Source organism: Columba livia, chromosome 3, assembly GCF_036013475.1.
Source record: "Columba livia isolate bColLiv1 breed racing homer chromosome 3, bColLiv1.pat.W.v2, whole genome shotgun sequence".
Classification (NCBI taxonomy): domain Eukaryota; kingdom Metazoa; phylum Chordata; class Aves; order Columbiformes; family Columbidae; genus Columba; species Columba livia.
The window spans coordinates 26,702,327-26,719,191 of record NC_088604.1 but is presented as its reverse complement, the minus strand read 5'-3'; the positions used below and the strand labels follow the sequence as shown (position 1 = coordinate 26,719,191).

Below are 16,865 nucleotides of genomic sequence, written 5' to 3'. Positions count from 1 at the left end.
CACAACTGGCAAAGCTGTTGCGGTGTACCTATGGTTTACCATACTGCATTTTTTTCTGTAATTTGAATTTTATGTATTTGTGTTGGCAACATGCCCTTTTTTGTTCTGTTTTTGTTGAGTTCCATTTATGTTTCTTTTATGTTTTTCTGATTTTCTTTTCCATTATTCTTCATTATTTAAAAAACTATAGGCCCTAGAAGATGATGTCCTAGCTCACAGTAAGAGTTTACATCAGGCCATTAGCACTGGTCAGACACTAAAGACTATGAGCTCCAGGGAAGATAAAGATATGGTGCAGGAAAAGCTAGATTCTTCTCAGGCCCGATACATTGAGATTCAAGAGAAGAGCAACAGCAGGTCTGAACTTCTCCAGCAAGCTTACAGCAATGCTCAGATTTTTGGGGAGGATGAAGTTGAACTGATGAACTGGCTGAATGAAGTCCATGATAAACTGAGCAAATTGTCAGTCCAAGATTGCAACACAGAACTGCTTGAGAAACAGCACTCTGAACTACTGGTATTTTCATTTCTGTTCATTTATTATTTAATTCATTTTTAAGTTTGATTTATATTTCCATACATCATTTATTTTTCATTAATAAAGTTTGTGTAAAAGGGCAATAATTCCAAATAAAAATAATGTAATTTCTACGTCTGCTAACACAAGTGGCCTTTTCTCATAGGATCTTCAGGAAGAGATTCTTCTTAGAAAACAAAATGTTGATTTGGCTATACAAAATGGTTTAGAGCTTCTGAAGCAAACAACAGGTGAGAGCTTATATAAAACTATGATTCATCAGGATTTTTTATTGTATTTTAAGTGCTTCTGAGCAAATTAAAGTGGAACTTGTAAATATCAGTCCATATTTGCTGGTTAAAGCAGTCGTAGTTGTTTATTTTAATAAAGGTTTGAGGTCAAGATAGGTTATGTTTTTGTGCCAATTTTACTGTTAATGTAAGTGAGAAAAAGTCTTTTTTTGCCTGGAGAGAATTTGGCCCTTGAATCCTGTATTATTTTTAGTGGAAAATTATTTTAGTGAACCTGCATTCCATTTCTAATAGCAAGCTCTGGCCATTACTCATAACGGAGGCCTGTTTGGCAGTGGACGCAGTCAATTCCCTGCAGGCATCCACAGATGAGCGAGAGATCAGACTACCTTTTACTCTGAGAGAAAAGCTTCGGCCACTGGAGCTAACGCTGTGGGAAAAGTTGCATTCCAGTTGTACACAACGTGTCTGTTCTGTAGATCAACATTTGTTTGGATTTTCCAGTACTTGTAAAGTTCTTGAACTCTTTAAGACACACATATGGTTGGGGGCAGGGAGTATTATCCTTTTCTGTTCCAAACTTGGACATTATGCATAGTCTATAATGACATCTGAGTATACGCTGATAAATTTCAGTAGGTTGCTTTTATTTTAGCCTTTTGAGTTGTGTTTCAAATGGATAGTAAAGAGGGTGTACAGTGATGCCAAATATTGCTGTAGTTGAAAATCTACTTAGTGTTTTATTGATTTTTTTTTTTTTTTTTTCACATTTTCAGTAACCCTTCTAGAATTGTTCTTTTTAGACTGTAAAATAAGTATTGTGAATATAAGGGTGGAATTTTTTTTAAAGAATGTTTGTGTTAAGTATTGGATCTAGTCCTTACTTTCTAATAGTTCAGTAGAGTAGAAGAAAGACAGAAGGACAGATACTGAGCTGAGTTAAACTTTGGAGCTCTGTGGACTTTGGTGATGGGAGGATAATTTACAACAGTTGAGGATTGACCCTGTCAGCTTGTTTGGGTTGTTTTATAAATAAATATTGAGATTTCTTTAATAGCTGGGGGTTGGTATTTGGTTTTGTTATTTTTTTTTTTTGCTTGTAAATATTTGTGATCACAGGAAATCACATTCCTCTGCTATTTTAGGTGATGAAGTTGTAATAATTCAAGATAAACTGGAAGGCATTAAAGCAAGATACAAAGACATTACAAAATTGTGTTCTGATGTATCCAAGACCTTAGAGCACGCTCTGCAGCTTGCAGGTCAACTGCACTCAACTCACGAACAGCTCTGCAAATGGCTTGATGAAGTGGAGGTGGAGTTACTGTCCTATGAAACTCAGTTACCAACGGGTGAAGAGTTAAGCCAAGTACAAGAAAGACAAAAAGTAGGTTTTAGAACCTGTGAATTATTGCTATATGATTCATGTAGGGTTTGTGTTAATTTTTGTTTGGCATGGAGATGTTTTGTGGATAACTAATTTTGACATCAGTTCGTTTGACTAAATGTAACAGTAGTTAAGAATCAAACTCACTTTCCAGAGTCGTCTGTTAAAATCACTTATGAAATTGGGCTGAGGTTTATTTTTAGCACAAGAGAAGCACAACATTTCGTTTTTATTTAAGCAGCTACCTAATCCTGGGAAAACTCTTAGATTGTCAAACAAAGTTATTTTGGTTCTTTAGCTGTGACATGGATAAAATCCTGTAAAGTGTAAGAAGAGTCAGCGTTTATAATACATATTACTAATCTCATTTAACATTATTTATTTCAAAAGAAAAATTGCAGTATAAACTGGATGGTGCAGACACTATTTTCGGGGAGCTTAAAAACCCCTTCTTTCCATTAAATTTCTGATGTATACAAAAAGAAATGAAACAGTGGTGGGGGTTTCTGTACGAGTAAAAACTCATTTCTGAAGTATTGTGTGATGATTTGATTGGAATTTAATCCAGCCAGTGCTTATGTAAGAAGTCACTTGAATTCATCATATATTCTTTATTGTGTGCCTGATTTCACTTGCTGGTGAATTAGTCCCTTGTGCAGTTGCAGATTGCAAAGATTATCTGTTAGTTTCATTTTCTTTGATTGCTTCATCAAGTATTACCAGCTCTTACAAAATTACAAAGAATTTCAGACTGCCATACTGACTGGAGAAATATATTTGAGATATATTCTGTGGAAAATTCTTATCAAGAATCACCCACTTTTCTGTCAAACAACTTTATAGTATCAAAGAGCTAATGCAACTGAGCTGAAAGTAAGTGTGCTAATTTATCCATTTGGTTTGTGTGGAAAACACTTCAGTTCTTGACTCACGGAGTAGTTGAAAAAGAAAATGTGCAAGCTGTGTGTCTTCAGCTCATACGCTCGCATGTTTACTTTAAATGGCATTTTTCAGGAGCTGAAAAAAGAAGCAAAGAACAACAAAGGTTTGCTGGACACTCTGAACGAAGTTGGCAGTGCCTTCCTGGAGCTGGTGCCATGGAGGGCCAGAGAGGGGCTTGACAAGATGATAACAGAAGACAACGAACGATACAGATTAGTGAGTGACAGGATCGCTCAGAAGGTGGATGAGATTGATGCTGCCATCCTGAGATCCCAGCAGGTACTGAACACTGCTTTTTGGGCAGCAACAGTGTCCAACTTGTACCAGGACAAAATATGTCCTTTAATAATGTTACCAAACACTTGCTGTGCCTGTGCAACAAAAGGCTGAGTAGAATGGGACTCCACTGTTAAGATATGAATGCCAGAACTCAGCTGAGCTGTACATTGTAGTTGTCTGCTTTTTTGTTGACACAAACATCAGTCTTGTAGTTAAAATTGCTGTAACTATCCTGTGGCTCCCTAAGTGGGAGTTTGCTTAAGTAAGAACCGAATGGTCTGTGTCTTACGCAGATCACATTGTCAAATACGTTCCAGATCCCCTGTCCCCTTGCTACACCTTTTAGCATCAGCTGGTTGTCTAGCTCCTCCTTACTTTCCACAGTTAAAAGCTGAATCATCTTGCTCAGGCTGTGATGGAGGTTTTAAATAACAATTGCTTTTATTCATATCCACAATGCTTTTCTTCTTGGGGCTCAAAAACTGAGTAATTTAAAATGTGGAGGTTTCTGGACATGCACAGATGTATATATAGGGGTATTCTTTGAGAACTGGCACTCTAACTTCATCATTAAATAGTCCCATATTTAAGCTCCTTGCTTAAAAATGCATCGTGGAGACAAAATTTTCCAGTGTCTGCCTACAGTTCAGGCATAAAAATATTGGTGGAGATTCCTGTTTCTGCTAATCATTCCCATAAACAGTTGTAACTGGACAAGGAGAAAGCATGTGTGACATTTTCAAAGTTTGTTGAAAGCTGACTAAAAGAGGCTGGCAGTAACTCAGATCTCCCTATAACCAAGGTTAAAAATAACTCCATGTTTAACTTTTTAAGGAGTTTGCTGTGAATATTATCTCGTGTCATTAACCAAATTCCCAAAAATGAAGGGTGTTTTTTTTTTTTTTGGTGAGTGATAAGTTGAGATAAGAGAGTATATGTTGGCTCTCCTTCAACTTTTCTGAATTATGCAAGTATGTTGCATCCCCTGGCACAAGTTTAGCAGATTCAAGTCCAGGCATGAAAGGTCCAGAGCTGCTGCTCCACTAACTGATGTTAAGAGGACACATTGCATCCTAGTCCTGTGTACCCGTAATCTCCGCTTCAGCCCAGCTCACATCATTGCAATATACTCCTGTACTCTGTGTGTTGTGATAAATTATCAAGTGAATCAACACACTTCAAGTGAAGGATAAGCTAATTTCCGTTTATCTCAGAGAAAGACAATGCAAAATAAAGAATATTTTTGGAGAAGCTATTGCTCTGTAAGTTTATGCTGTGGCAATTGTTTAAGTGCCTGTACTACTAAAAAGTTGTGAGTGGAGGATAAAGGCACCAAGAACATGCGGGTTCCATGGGAGTAGTGTGGTGTTTGTGCCAGACATTACTGGGCCAGGGTGACCAATGCCGTAAGCTATCTGAACAGGTAAGCATATTGGTTCCTGTTGTGAACGGAAGCTGGAAGGCTTAATAAACTAATGCAACATCCTGCTTTGCTCAACCTGGGCAAAATGCTCCCAGGTGGATAGAATTACCTTAGAGTTAAATTCAGCTACATGTTTTAGTCTTTGTTTCTCAACAGTGAAGGCATTGGTTGGTGTCTTACTACAGTGCAGGGGTGCTACAAAGAAACAGGTCATATTCTACATTTGGCTTACTTGTTCTCCACTCTGAAGAAGCTACAGAGAGTGCTTTAGAAAGCATTCAGGGAGCAAATCACAGTGTCAGCATATTCAGAAGTCAGTTGCTCCTGTTTAGAAGAAAAAGTACCACAATGCACTATGCTTGGTTAAACTTGGGGGTGGTGAAACAGGTGATTTTATAGTGGCTCAAGTGACACTTAAAGCTCATGAATAACTGTCGTGCATCATGGGAAGAAAACACTTCAAATTTTCAATGCAGAGAGTACCAATTTTGTGCTTTTTATTTCTTAATGTTATATTTGAACAGCACAGGTTGGAAATCCTATACCTTCAGGAAATGGAGTTGAGAGGCCTGTCTTTCCTTGATGCTATGTAACCTAGAAGTTTTAGAAGTTTCACTGCCATGCCTTGATTTTGTTATTTCCATTAAATATTTGCTCAATATTACTTAAATACCCATGCATATTAGGTGTCAGGAAGGCACATTGCAGTTAAGTTGTACATCTGACGCATTTGAAATCACCACATTCATTTTCTTGATTTGGACCATAAATAGCTGGGCTCTGAAGAGCTTGGTTGTGAGCTGCAGTTTCTAATGCCAGGATTTAACTACCACTGGTGCATGTGCTTCGTGCTAATGTTTACCATACTGATTGTTTCAGAACATACCTTTCTATTAGGAAGTCACAATATTTAGGACAAAACTTACCTTCTGTTACTTTAAATGAGAAGTGACATACAGTGAAAAAGAATGTTTGCATTCTCTTTCATGTAACAAATGGATTATAAAGGCTGAAAAAGATTGACTCATAAAGAATGAAATCTCAGAACTGCTTCTTTTGTTTTTGTATGACTCATGATTAACCGCTAAGACAAGACTGATTTAGTGTATGAAGTGAACTCCAGCTACGTTACAGGAGCAGGGCTGCTGTGCTCTACAGCCATAGAGCCACAGGCCAACAGATTTAAAAGAAAAGAGGGACTGAGTGTGGTCAGAAAGAGACTTCTGAGGAAAGTGTAGTTATCAACAACACAAGTAGCAGGTTCTGGCCTAAAACGTCTTGATAGACTATCACAATATCTCAGAGCCATATTAGTGTTCAGCTAATTGCAGCAGAGGTCAGAGTTTAAAATAAATAAATAAGTTCTTAGTAGTTTCTACGGTGGCTGTTTTGTGCAACTGATCTTCCCATGTAATATTTCTCTATGGCTTAGGCTCAAAGCTGTTCCTGTTGAGTACTGCAGAGCGTGTGTGCTAAGATACATGCCATTTATTAGATTAGTATTAGATCCCCACGTAGTACTTTTCAGAATCTCACACTTTCCTTTGCAAATTAGTAAAAAACTCATGCTTTAAATCCTCTCATTACTTTAGTGCTTTGAGGTAATTTCTGAAACATTTAAGTGTTGATTAAATGGTAGTCAAAAGTTAATCCTTTACGAAAAGGATTGCCCCAAATGCCCCAAATAAATTTTGCATTTAATTCAAGGTCTAGTTTTGGGTGAAGTTTTGTCTTCTTTGAATTCAGTGAAGTTCTTCCGCTGACTTCATTGAATTGCGATTGTTTTACCTTTATCGTTTAATACCAAAGCAACTCTTAAGATTAAAAGGATAAGATCAAACAACTGTTTCATGGGATAATTGCAACACTGACAGTAATAATAAACATAGATATGGAGAAGACACGTGAAAGAACAATAAAATGAAAATAAACAGTCTAGTTAGAATTTTGAAATTATAACCCTTTTTATTTTCTCATGTCAGTTAGAGAACTGTAGGCTTTGGAAAAATATATTTGCTTCTGTTGCTTTGTCACGCTTTATTTATTAAGCCCTTTGTATTACAATCCCTCAGAACCATTTGGGGCTTTGTATTTCATTTGTTTAAAAACCTCACATGGAAAGTGAGCCGCTGTCTTTTTAACAATTCAAAATATGCTTTTTCATCTTCTTTAAAATTTTTGAAACAGTCATTGTAATTTCATGTCTGTAGAAGTGCTGAACTAATGCATGTCTCCCTCATTTAGTTTGATCAAGCAGCTGATGCTGAATTTGCCTGGATTGCAGAAACAGAAAAGAAACTAATGTCTCTGGGTGATATTAGGCTTGAGCAAGACCAGACCACAGCTCAGCTACAAGTTCAAAAGGTAAAAGAAATGCATTTCCAACTGTCATGTTAATTATTGGCTGCCACGCTCTCCATCTAGAAAATGTACTGGCATTATTTAATTTTCAGTTTCAAAAATAGCTTTTGCTCCATCCACTCTGTTGTTTTTTTTTTTTGCTGACCAATTTTTATTGTGTTTGAAGGCTTTTACCATGGAGATTCTGAGGCACAAAGATATTATAGATGAACTTGTTAAATCTGGGGATAAGATTATGAATACGTGCACTGAAGAAGAGAAGGAGACCATGAAGGTAAAGTTCCTTAAATTGCAGCTACAACAGTGGATGTGCAGACAATGTACAAGTAGAAGGGTTCCTATACTGTCTTTTTTTTAAATACGAATGAAAAAGCTTTAATTACAGCTGCTTCTAGTCTGGGCATTGTAATATTAGAAGTAGTGCAGTTGTGTATCACTCTTCTTCCTTCAGGATGTGCAATGAGCAAACACTGTGTACTTGCTTCATTGCCTGACACTAATTTGGAGCCCCATTTATCATCTTCATCCCTGGTAAATACTATGTAAGCCAATGGAAGATGGAGTGAATAGGTATTAGTCATTGGGGTGGTGTGTGTAGAGTCTGGCTGTTGATCTTCCCCAGTTCTCTTGGCTCAGTGATGCTCTGGGTGTGTGTATCGTTGTGCCGGATTCAGTGGCACTGCACCTCCACATGAAGCTTGACAGTCATTTCTGCTGATTTCAGTGTGGGCCTCACTTGCCAAGACTCTTCCAACCTGTTGACTGACGTAGCCCATGAAAGGCATTTTTATGCCTTTGCTTATTACACACACACAGAGCGTGATGTTTGGGCTATATATATGTATATATACAGACAGATTTTTCATGTTGGTGTTCAAGAATAAGTTAGTTGTGGGTTGGGTTTTTTTGCTAAAATATTGTGAGGCTGGATATGTTGAGTAAACTTAGTCCTTCCAATTACCACCCTCCTTGGACAATAACTTTTCACTAATTGAGCTTTGCCATACAATCTCTGAATAAATTTGATTTGCTCTTAAGTGACTTTAAAATAGATGAGAGATTCTGTCTATGAAACTGTAGTCATAAGGGAGAGCAGTTTTATGTGAGTGTCTATGAAATATTTGTATTTGTCAAAAATACTGTATAGCTATGTGTTAGGCTGTGTTTTGTCCTTTGGATAGCATCTCTATACTTAATTTACATGCAAGACATAACAAATGAAAGGATATCTTGTTCTGCCAAAAAAGATTCTTTACTTCACATTCTGTGGCTTGCTTATATGTCTAGATTTTCCAAGGTTAGCATTTATGTGCGTTGCAGCATATAATATTTCATGAAAATGATAACATGGGCAGCCTTCCACAGAAAAAAATGTATAGCTAGTTGATACTTTCTATTATTATCACATGCCCAAATTACAGTAGATTTATAATGTTTAAACCTTGTAGTTCTATCATATTATTAATGATAACACATCCTTGTTAATGTATGCTAAGCTGGAAAGTAATGTTTTGTTGTTTCTGTTGCACGCTTGTAAGCTACAAGCACAACAGTATACGCTATTATCTTGCCAGATCAAAAAAAAGTGTTTATGGTTCATGATACTTTGATGTAGAAATGCTGCAGAAAATTTAGTTTCTGCCAAAAGTCACTGGAAATGAGTGTCTTCAGTAAGGAAGCGGGGCTAAGATCTGCACTGAAGTCATTTGCAGCTTGACTGGAAGCCCTATGAACAAAGTGTTATTTGTAAATGTCAGTGTCATTAAGTATGTTTTAATTACTTTGAAAGTAGTCTGCCAGATTCCTATCTCCCACATTATTGATTTTATCCACCTTAATGTCTCTACAGTATCTGTGTTTATCATTATTTTGTTCACTGGGGTTTGGCACTATAATTATCAAAGTTTGTTTAGAAATTAAGGTAATAGATGAGGAAAAAACATACACTTATTTTTTGTTAATGTTGTGTTACAGAAAAAAATGGAAAGCCTTTTACAGAAATATGATGCAGTCTGTCAAATGAACTCTGAGAGAAACCTCCAGCTGGAACGGGCTCAGTCCCTGGTTAACCAGTTCTGGGAGACTTATGAAGAGCTTTGGCCATGGTTAACTGAAACAGAAATGATCATCTCTCAGCTTCCTGCTCCAGCCCTCGAATATGAGACTTTAAAGCAACAACAAGAAGAGCACAGGGTAAGCATTTTGCCAGTTTTGAAAAGCAGAGTGTCAGAAGCCCAGTAATATTCTGCTTAGAACTGTGGGTTACTCTGCTAAAAGCTTAAAATCCAGACAGTTATACTTCTGCTGAAAAAATAATTATTTAAAATAATAATACAAAATAAATACATTTTCAGTCATACCTCTACTGTTTCCCAAGCTGTACATGCAAACAAGATTCTCTGGGAAAGGCGGCAAACAATGTATAAGCATAAAAAAGGGCTAAAGGGAAAAAATTGCTGTTTTAGTGAGAAAAATGAGCACACAAAAGTTAATAGTTAAGAAGTATATTTAAAAGTACACATTTATGTCAGTATTAGAACAAGCCAAACCCATAAATGGGAAGAACAGGCATGGGATGTTGTAGCAAGAAACAAAAGAAGATAAAACATGACTATCTGGAGAGCTAGAGTGCCTGCTGCCAGTGTGCTGAAAGTGAAATGCTGCCTTTATGTGCAGTCTGTATACAAATATGCACGTGTTGATCTTATGTGCATATAAAAAATGTGGCTTTTGTTTTGTTGGTGGCATTGAAACTAAACTTAGATGAACCAGAAAGGTGGACAGTTAAGAGGGCCAAGAATTGATTGTTTGAGTTCCAGCCCATCCCTGTAATCGTTTATCATGTCAAGTATCTTTGTTATGTAATAATTAAAAGAAATAATTGTTTACCATACCATCACAAAACAGAGGCAACAGTGTTATAGGCTGGTCACCATGTGGCCTTTCTGACGTGGAGGAATAATCAGCTGGGATAAAAATCTGTATGTTTCATATATGGCTACTAGTATCACTTGGAATCAGATCTATCCTAGCAAGATGAAAAATGAGCAGATTTTGACACGTGCAAAGCCCTCATGGCTACTGGAGATACCTGTCTCTCCCTACTGAGCATAGAGTAACTCATTTTTTTTGTCTTTTAGCTGCCTCAGTTAAGTGACTCACGTTAGATAGGATGAACTCTGTCTTCAAAGTCTTGTTTACTCTAGACTAGTTGATGAAGATGTGCTGCTTTTATGAACTGGTAAACACTGGCTTCGCTAATTTGTCTTTCTTTTATGTCCACAATGAACAAACATGCTGTACTAAGACTAGCTCTATGACACGGGCTTTACAAACTATCTTGATTAGTCACTGTGAACCAAATCATGTTTGCTTTACTTACAGGATTGTTCCCCATCTACTTTAATCATCCTGCTTGATGAGCTATTTTTGAGTTTTCCCTAGGCTATGCCATTAGCTGAGATTTGTTTAAGTAGAAAATTAATGTCAGACAGTTTTCACACATAATCTGATCCAAAATACTTGTTTAGTGGAATTGTTTACTCAATAGTAGGTCATGGAGAAGACCAAATCATTTCTTGTTCTATTAAAAAAAAAAAAGGTTCTGGATATTAATTGAAAACAGTTCACTTACATTTCTGTTCTGATGTATTTACTGATGACTGTCTTTGTTCCAAGTCATGGAATTCATCGAGTTGATTCTTTGTGAATAACATGCAGTCAGTTTGGTTTGAACTGAGCTGTGGGCAGAGCACTAGCATCAGGTTTGGACCCAGAAATGTGCGCTCTTGTGGCCTTGTGTCAGATCATCTATTTGTGCACAAAACCAAAATGCACAAAGTTATTTTTGAAGAACTTTCAAACTGTTCTTACTTTTGTCTTTTCCTCTTTGCTAGTCAACATTCCTTTTCTTGTTGCAAGATATAGAGTTACATTCTCAAAATGTAGCTATAGTCAAGTTTTTTTGTGTTTTCATTAGTGTTTTGTCATCAGGGGACAGTGGAGAGTCATGGTCACTGTCTTTTCAGTCTTCTCAACCTCTTGTCTTCTGAGGAGGAGCAAGTAAGCATGCCAGAATCAGGATTTCTTTTTAAGGGAAGGACCTTAATTGAAGAGGATTTATTTATACGGAGACTGATATAGGCCCTTTCCTGTGTCTTCATAATTTAAACAAACTCTGCACTGGGAGGAACAGAGCATGTGCCTCTCACGTTCCAGCACAGGAGCTATAGGGTAGAAACAAATGGAGTTCACAGCAGCGAGAGAGAGAGTGCCTCACAAGGCAGCTGGATTTTTCTGAAAAGGGAGGGATGAACTGGGAAAATAAATAAAACTGGAGGGAAGGATCAGGCTACTCCCACGAAGAAAAACCTTTCCCTCTGTCAGATCTCTGAGTGCAAGTAAACAAAACCAAAATCCCTAGGCAAGTTGGAAGACACCTTGTGACTTACTTCTTGCAATGCCAGTACCTCTTTCTGTGATGTCCTTCAATAGAAGGCTTTGTGGCAAGTGACAAATATCAACACGAAAAGTACATGCATGGTGGTGTTACACACATGTCTGGAGTATTGTTGCCGTTTCTGTCATTATAGGTGCTAAATATGATGAATGTCTGTTGCCAGAATCATATGCATAGTTAACATCTTCTATTTTACCTGTATTCATATGTCCTGCAAGAGTATCACACAGACTTTCCCAGTGCATCTCCAAGTGTGATGTTTCGTGCCTGGATAACTGTGTCAGAATGGGAACGATCACTGGCAGAGGAGTCATTGACTTTATTTGATATTATTTGTGCTTTACATTAGGATGACGGGTATTTATTTGGAATTTCTTGCCAGCTGGATGTGTCAGAAGTGTGGACAGCTGTAATGTGGTGGTGCAAGCATAAAAAACTGATAAGTTGTTTCGTTTGTTATAGCAACTGCGTGAGCTGATCGCTGAGCACAAGCCTCATATAGATAAGATGAACAAAACTGGGCCTCAGTTGCTGGAGCTGAGCCCAGGAGAAGGTTTTTCTATCCAAGAGAAATATGTGGCAGCTGACACCCTTTACGGTAAAATTAAGGAAGATGTCAAAAAGCGAGCACTGGCACTGGATGAAGCCATTTCTCAGTGTACCCAGGTATGACTTTAAGTTTAAAGTATAATTGGATTCATTCAAATGGAAAGATACACTGACATCATCATCTTACATGTATATGTCAAGTCCAAACTGTTGGTTTATCTGGATTTTTCAACTTAATGGCCTGTGAATGTTCATATCACTGCTTATGGTGTTGATTTTTCTATTTCTTGAGAGGTTATAATTTTATATATTGGTCAGTATTATGACTCTGCTGCAGACAAAAAATGTTATTGCTTCTTAAGTTTAAAGTAAAAAAAGGAACATTTGGTCTAAAAATATACAATTTTATTTTCACTTTTCCATTTTCTCTTGCTGGTCTGTTACTAGCTGATAATTTGCTTGTACATGGGTGTGAGTGCTGATCAGTTAACTTGAGTATAGTTATATCTAGAACTTGGTAATGGACTGTAACTAAAGCTGCCAATGAAACTAGAGAGTAGTTTGGCAGTAGTAATAGCATGTGTTCTTTGTTGCAGAGCCACAAGAACTTAATGTAACTAATGCTGGAACTGTTATGGAGAGCAAAGTTAGACCTCACAAAATGTCATCATAAGCATAAAATTCAGATCGAGTTCATAAAAGCTGTGTATCTTGGGTTCATCAGCCAGTGCAATGAACCTTGACAGAATATTGTTAGGTATCACATTCCAGAGACTTTTAAATATTGGGTTAATTGTTCTTAAACCCAAACTGAAATTCTTTTACTCAACCCCAAATTCAGAAAATAACTTAGTAAAACTGTGTACAAAAACCTGAATAAAAATGCTTCCTCACTCACACCTCTTAAAGATGCCTGATTATTTAGATTCAGTGTTTATTTCCTTTTATGATAAATGTTCAGTCCTCCCCCTATTTGGACCTGCCCATTTGAAAATCAAGATATTTAGTTAATATTCGAGTCCCTGCTTTATGTGTGATAGACATTGAGATGTTGTGCTGGCTAAGTACTGAAAGCAAGAATAAGAAATGCATTTTTTGGTAACAGCTAGAATATAATAATATGTTGAGAAAATACTTACTTATACAGTACTTTAAGGTACATTTTATATACGTCAGTGTATACGCAGTTGGCAAAGTAAAACATTGTAACGCCCAGAATGTAATTTTATATAATCTCCTTTTTTATTAAGATACATAAACATATATTATCAGGGCTCTGTGTTATGATGGCTATGTCAATGTTTGTCTAGACAGTCCTGGAAGAATAATGATTTAACTCTTCAGCTTTTAAATTATATTAAATTGCATTATGTATCAAAGGCAGGATGTAACCTATGGAGCCAGAATGAGAGGTTGTAATGACTTGTGTTTTCTTCCTTTTAAATTCTCAAACACCTTGTCTCCTTCGTTGAAGTATGAGTACAAGGAAGCCTACTGACAGCTTAAAAATGGAATATATGTCTCCTAAAATTAGACTTGAATGTTGCCAATTTAATTTCAGTTTTTATCGCTTTTGAAAGTTTTTGCTGCCACAGTCAGTTTTGCAGAAGTCTTGAATGTGGGAAGACTACTTATCTTTCATAGCACATTTTGCTGGCTTGTGTGATATTCACACCTCGAACAAAAACACTGAGTCTGTAATATTAGTCAGAAAGTCTGATTTGAAGTGGATTGTATGGTGGGAAAAAGTAATTACATTTGTATTGCCTATATTCCTTTGAAAAGAAAGGATGTAGCCATTTGTTCACACATGGTAATCTTGTTTTGCCATGCTCTTCCTAGTACCTTTCCCAAGTGTAGTCCAGAGTGCTTTTTGTAGATCCTGCAGGATCATTCAATGCAACCACAATTAATTACTTGCTCGAATTTTAAAGGGCTGTAGTGGTATTTTGAGGAATCTCTGGATCCAAAAGCATGCGGTAAAGGCTAACTTTGGACCTGGACCAAAGGGTGAACGATGTTAAAACAGCTGTGATTGAGTTTCTGGGCACCTACCTGGGCTCAGTCAAATGTGGGTGAAGGTAATACCCGCTGTTGAGTGCTTTTAGTGCGGACAGTAACGGGCCTTTACTGCACTAGGCATCACCTGGGCACTTACAAGTGTCCTTTTGAATGACCTTACATATCAAATCTTAATCAGTGGTTGTATGCCAGCATGTTGCTCCTGATATGAAAATGGATGTATTTAATATTAAGGTAAATATATTTCTAAAATGATGAAATCAGGAAGCTGTGGCTCTCTAAAATAGGGTACAAATTCCTATGTGAATTACACAGGACCAAATGCAAATGCTGCCGTGTAGTATCTTCAGGCGGAGTGTCTCAGGACCAAAACCAGAGTTCACAGTAAAATTCTTAAATTTGAGAGGAAGTATCATTTTGCAAGGTCATTTTTGTAATTTAGATGTTAGAGACGGGTATAACCATGAGGGGCGTATTGCAAGTTGCACAAAAGTATGTTGGATAGAAATGTTAATTTTAAAGTTATATGTTAATTTTAAAGTACCTTTTTCCAAGAGAATTTCAGATGTTTGTTTGGTTTGATTTGCTTTTTCTAATTTCTCTGCCACTTCTTCCTGTCCTTTACCACCCTCCCAGTTTCATGACAAGATAGATCCAACTCTTGAGAGTCTGAAACGCATAGTTGAACGTCTGAGGCAGCCACCTTCAATCTCAGCAGAGGTCGAGAAGATTAAAGAGCAAATCAGTGAAAATAAGAATGTGTCGGTGGATCTGGAAAAGCTTCAACCAGTGTATGAGACACTTAAACAGAGAGGGGAGGAAATGATTGCTCGTTCAGAGGGAGCTGATAAGGATATATCTGCTAAAGGTAATAGATTGAGTAAAGTTTCATGTACTGGAAATGCAGCAAACTACAGCCATATAAACATGTTCATTTCTGATGAGCACTGATCTGGGGACTGTGTTCTCCTGGAGAAGCGGCTAAAGATTTATAAAAGCAAAGCATTCATTTAAAATAATTCATCATGGATGTGACCTTTGTTTTATTTCTAAAGGCTGTGTTGGTTGTTTCCACTTAACATTATAGGCTAAAGAAACAATTTTAGAGTCTAAATTTTAAAATGTACACATATGGTTCTGCTGTAGAACTGTGGAGAGATTTATGGCCAAGAATTGTTTGCCAAGGTAGTAATCTAGTTCCTTTGTTCTTTAGCTGTTCAGGATAAACTAGACCAAATGGTCCTCATTTGGGGAGACATCCAGACTTTGACGGAGGAAAGGGAGGCCAAATTGCTGGATGTAATGGAACTGGCTGAAAAGTTTTGGTGTGATCATATGGCTCTTGTAGCTACTATTAAAGATACTCAGGACTTCGTTCGAGAACTGGAGGGACCTGGAGTTGACCCGTCTGTAGTGAAGCAACAGCAAGAGGCTACTGAGGTCAGTAGAAAGTATTTTGTTGACTTGAAGTATTTTATTAACAGTAGGCAGAGAAAAGACAGAATTACTATGAAATACCACAGGACAGTATTTTTCTAGAGACCAAGAGGGATAATTGTATAGAAATTCACTATAATGGTATCTCAAGAGTCTGTGGTAAATAACATGTATCAGTGCTTAATTGCAGTGAGCATGCAACATGTGCCTGTCATTATATTTACATATCTGTTTATAAACATGTATATAATAAGCGTCACTGAGACTTTTAAAAGTTACACATACCTTAGATTCCCTGAGTAACACGTAACATCTAAATGAAAGGTGTACAGATGTATTATGCTCTAAGCCTGTAATTATTTATGCTGATAGTTAAAGATTTGAAAGTTGAATGGTAACCTCTGAAAAAGAAAACAGTCTGATTAAAGAAATGTAATTTAAAACTTCCTGTTTATTTTTTCTGTCTCATGCAAAATGACATCATAAGCCATTAATATAATTTAGATTGATGTCAGTTGATTTCACTCTGAGGCTGCAAAGGGATTCTTATATTTTAAGCATCTAATTCTAAGTGCAAGTGACTTTAAAGAAAACAAAGGTGGAATCCTGCCATGTTCTCTCTTGAAAGCAAGCTGTATGTATATTATTAAATATAGCATTAGCAATGTTGGATTTTTTTCTCTTTGTAGGCTGTTAAAGAAGAAATTGATGGACTACAAGAAGAACTAGAAGCAGTTGTGAGCCTTGGCTCTGAGCTTAGAGCTGCTTGTGGAGAGCCTGACAAACCTATTGTCAACAAGAGTATAGATGAGGTATGGGAAATGCAGATGCTGAAATCTGTTGTGTTATCTGCTTGTTCATCTGAAATTGGTATATCCTCCCCAGCCCAAACAAATTTTGAAAATAAAAATCTTGTGGCAAAACTGAAACACCCCAGAAGCCTTTGTGATAAAGTTAAGGTTTACCTTTCAGGTAAATGAGCCTTGACTCGGATTAGATTAGAATGTACAGACAATTTTATTGTATTGGTTATGTGTTAAAATTTTTGTAAAAGACAGGTATTTTGTAAAAATACTCATGTATTAATAAGGTAGATGGCTACTTTTTGCAAATTAATGCTAGAATAAATTTCAGATATCTGGTTTATGCCGTGAGAAAGCTGAGACAGTCCTGTTCGAATCACTACAAAAAAGTACTCTTAAGTTTTCTGATGTTCAGCAATGTACATTTCTTTCAAG

At 36.9% G+C, this 16,865-nt stretch overlaps 1 protein-coding gene across 41 annotated transcripts in view; it reads left to right on the top strand.

Annotated features, from left to right (window-relative positions):
* The window catches only part of DST (dystonin), a 307,340-nt gene that overhangs the window by 244,555 nt on the left and 45,920 nt on the right, over nucleotides 1-16,865 (top strand). For 36 of the 41 annotated variants that reach the window (XM_065056139.1, XM_065056154.1, XM_065056130.1 and 33 more), the window contains 11 exons: nucleotides 191-517; nucleotides 684-768; nucleotides 1,914-2,155; nucleotides 3,170-3,376; nucleotides 7,044-7,163; nucleotides 7,327-7,434; nucleotides 9,135-9,353; nucleotides 12,082-12,285; nucleotides 14,827-15,058; nucleotides 15,404-15,630; nucleotides 16,317-16,439. In XM_065056139.1, the coding sequence (XP_064912211.1) occupies nucleotides 191-517; nucleotides 684-768; nucleotides 1,914-2,155; nucleotides 3,170-3,376; nucleotides 7,044-7,163; nucleotides 7,327-7,434; nucleotides 9,135-9,353; nucleotides 12,082-12,285; nucleotides 14,827-15,058; nucleotides 15,404-15,630; nucleotides 16,317-16,439 (2,094 nt within the window). The remainder of the gene's footprint in view (nucleotides 1-190; nucleotides 518-683; nucleotides 769-1,913; nucleotides 2,156-3,169; nucleotides 3,377-7,043; nucleotides 7,164-7,326; nucleotides 7,435-9,134; nucleotides 9,354-12,081; nucleotides 12,286-14,826; nucleotides 15,059-15,403; nucleotides 15,631-16,316; nucleotides 16,440-16,865) is intronic. The other 5 variants (XM_065056174.1, XM_065056141.1, XM_065056144.1 and 2 more) reach the window with 1 other exon arrangement.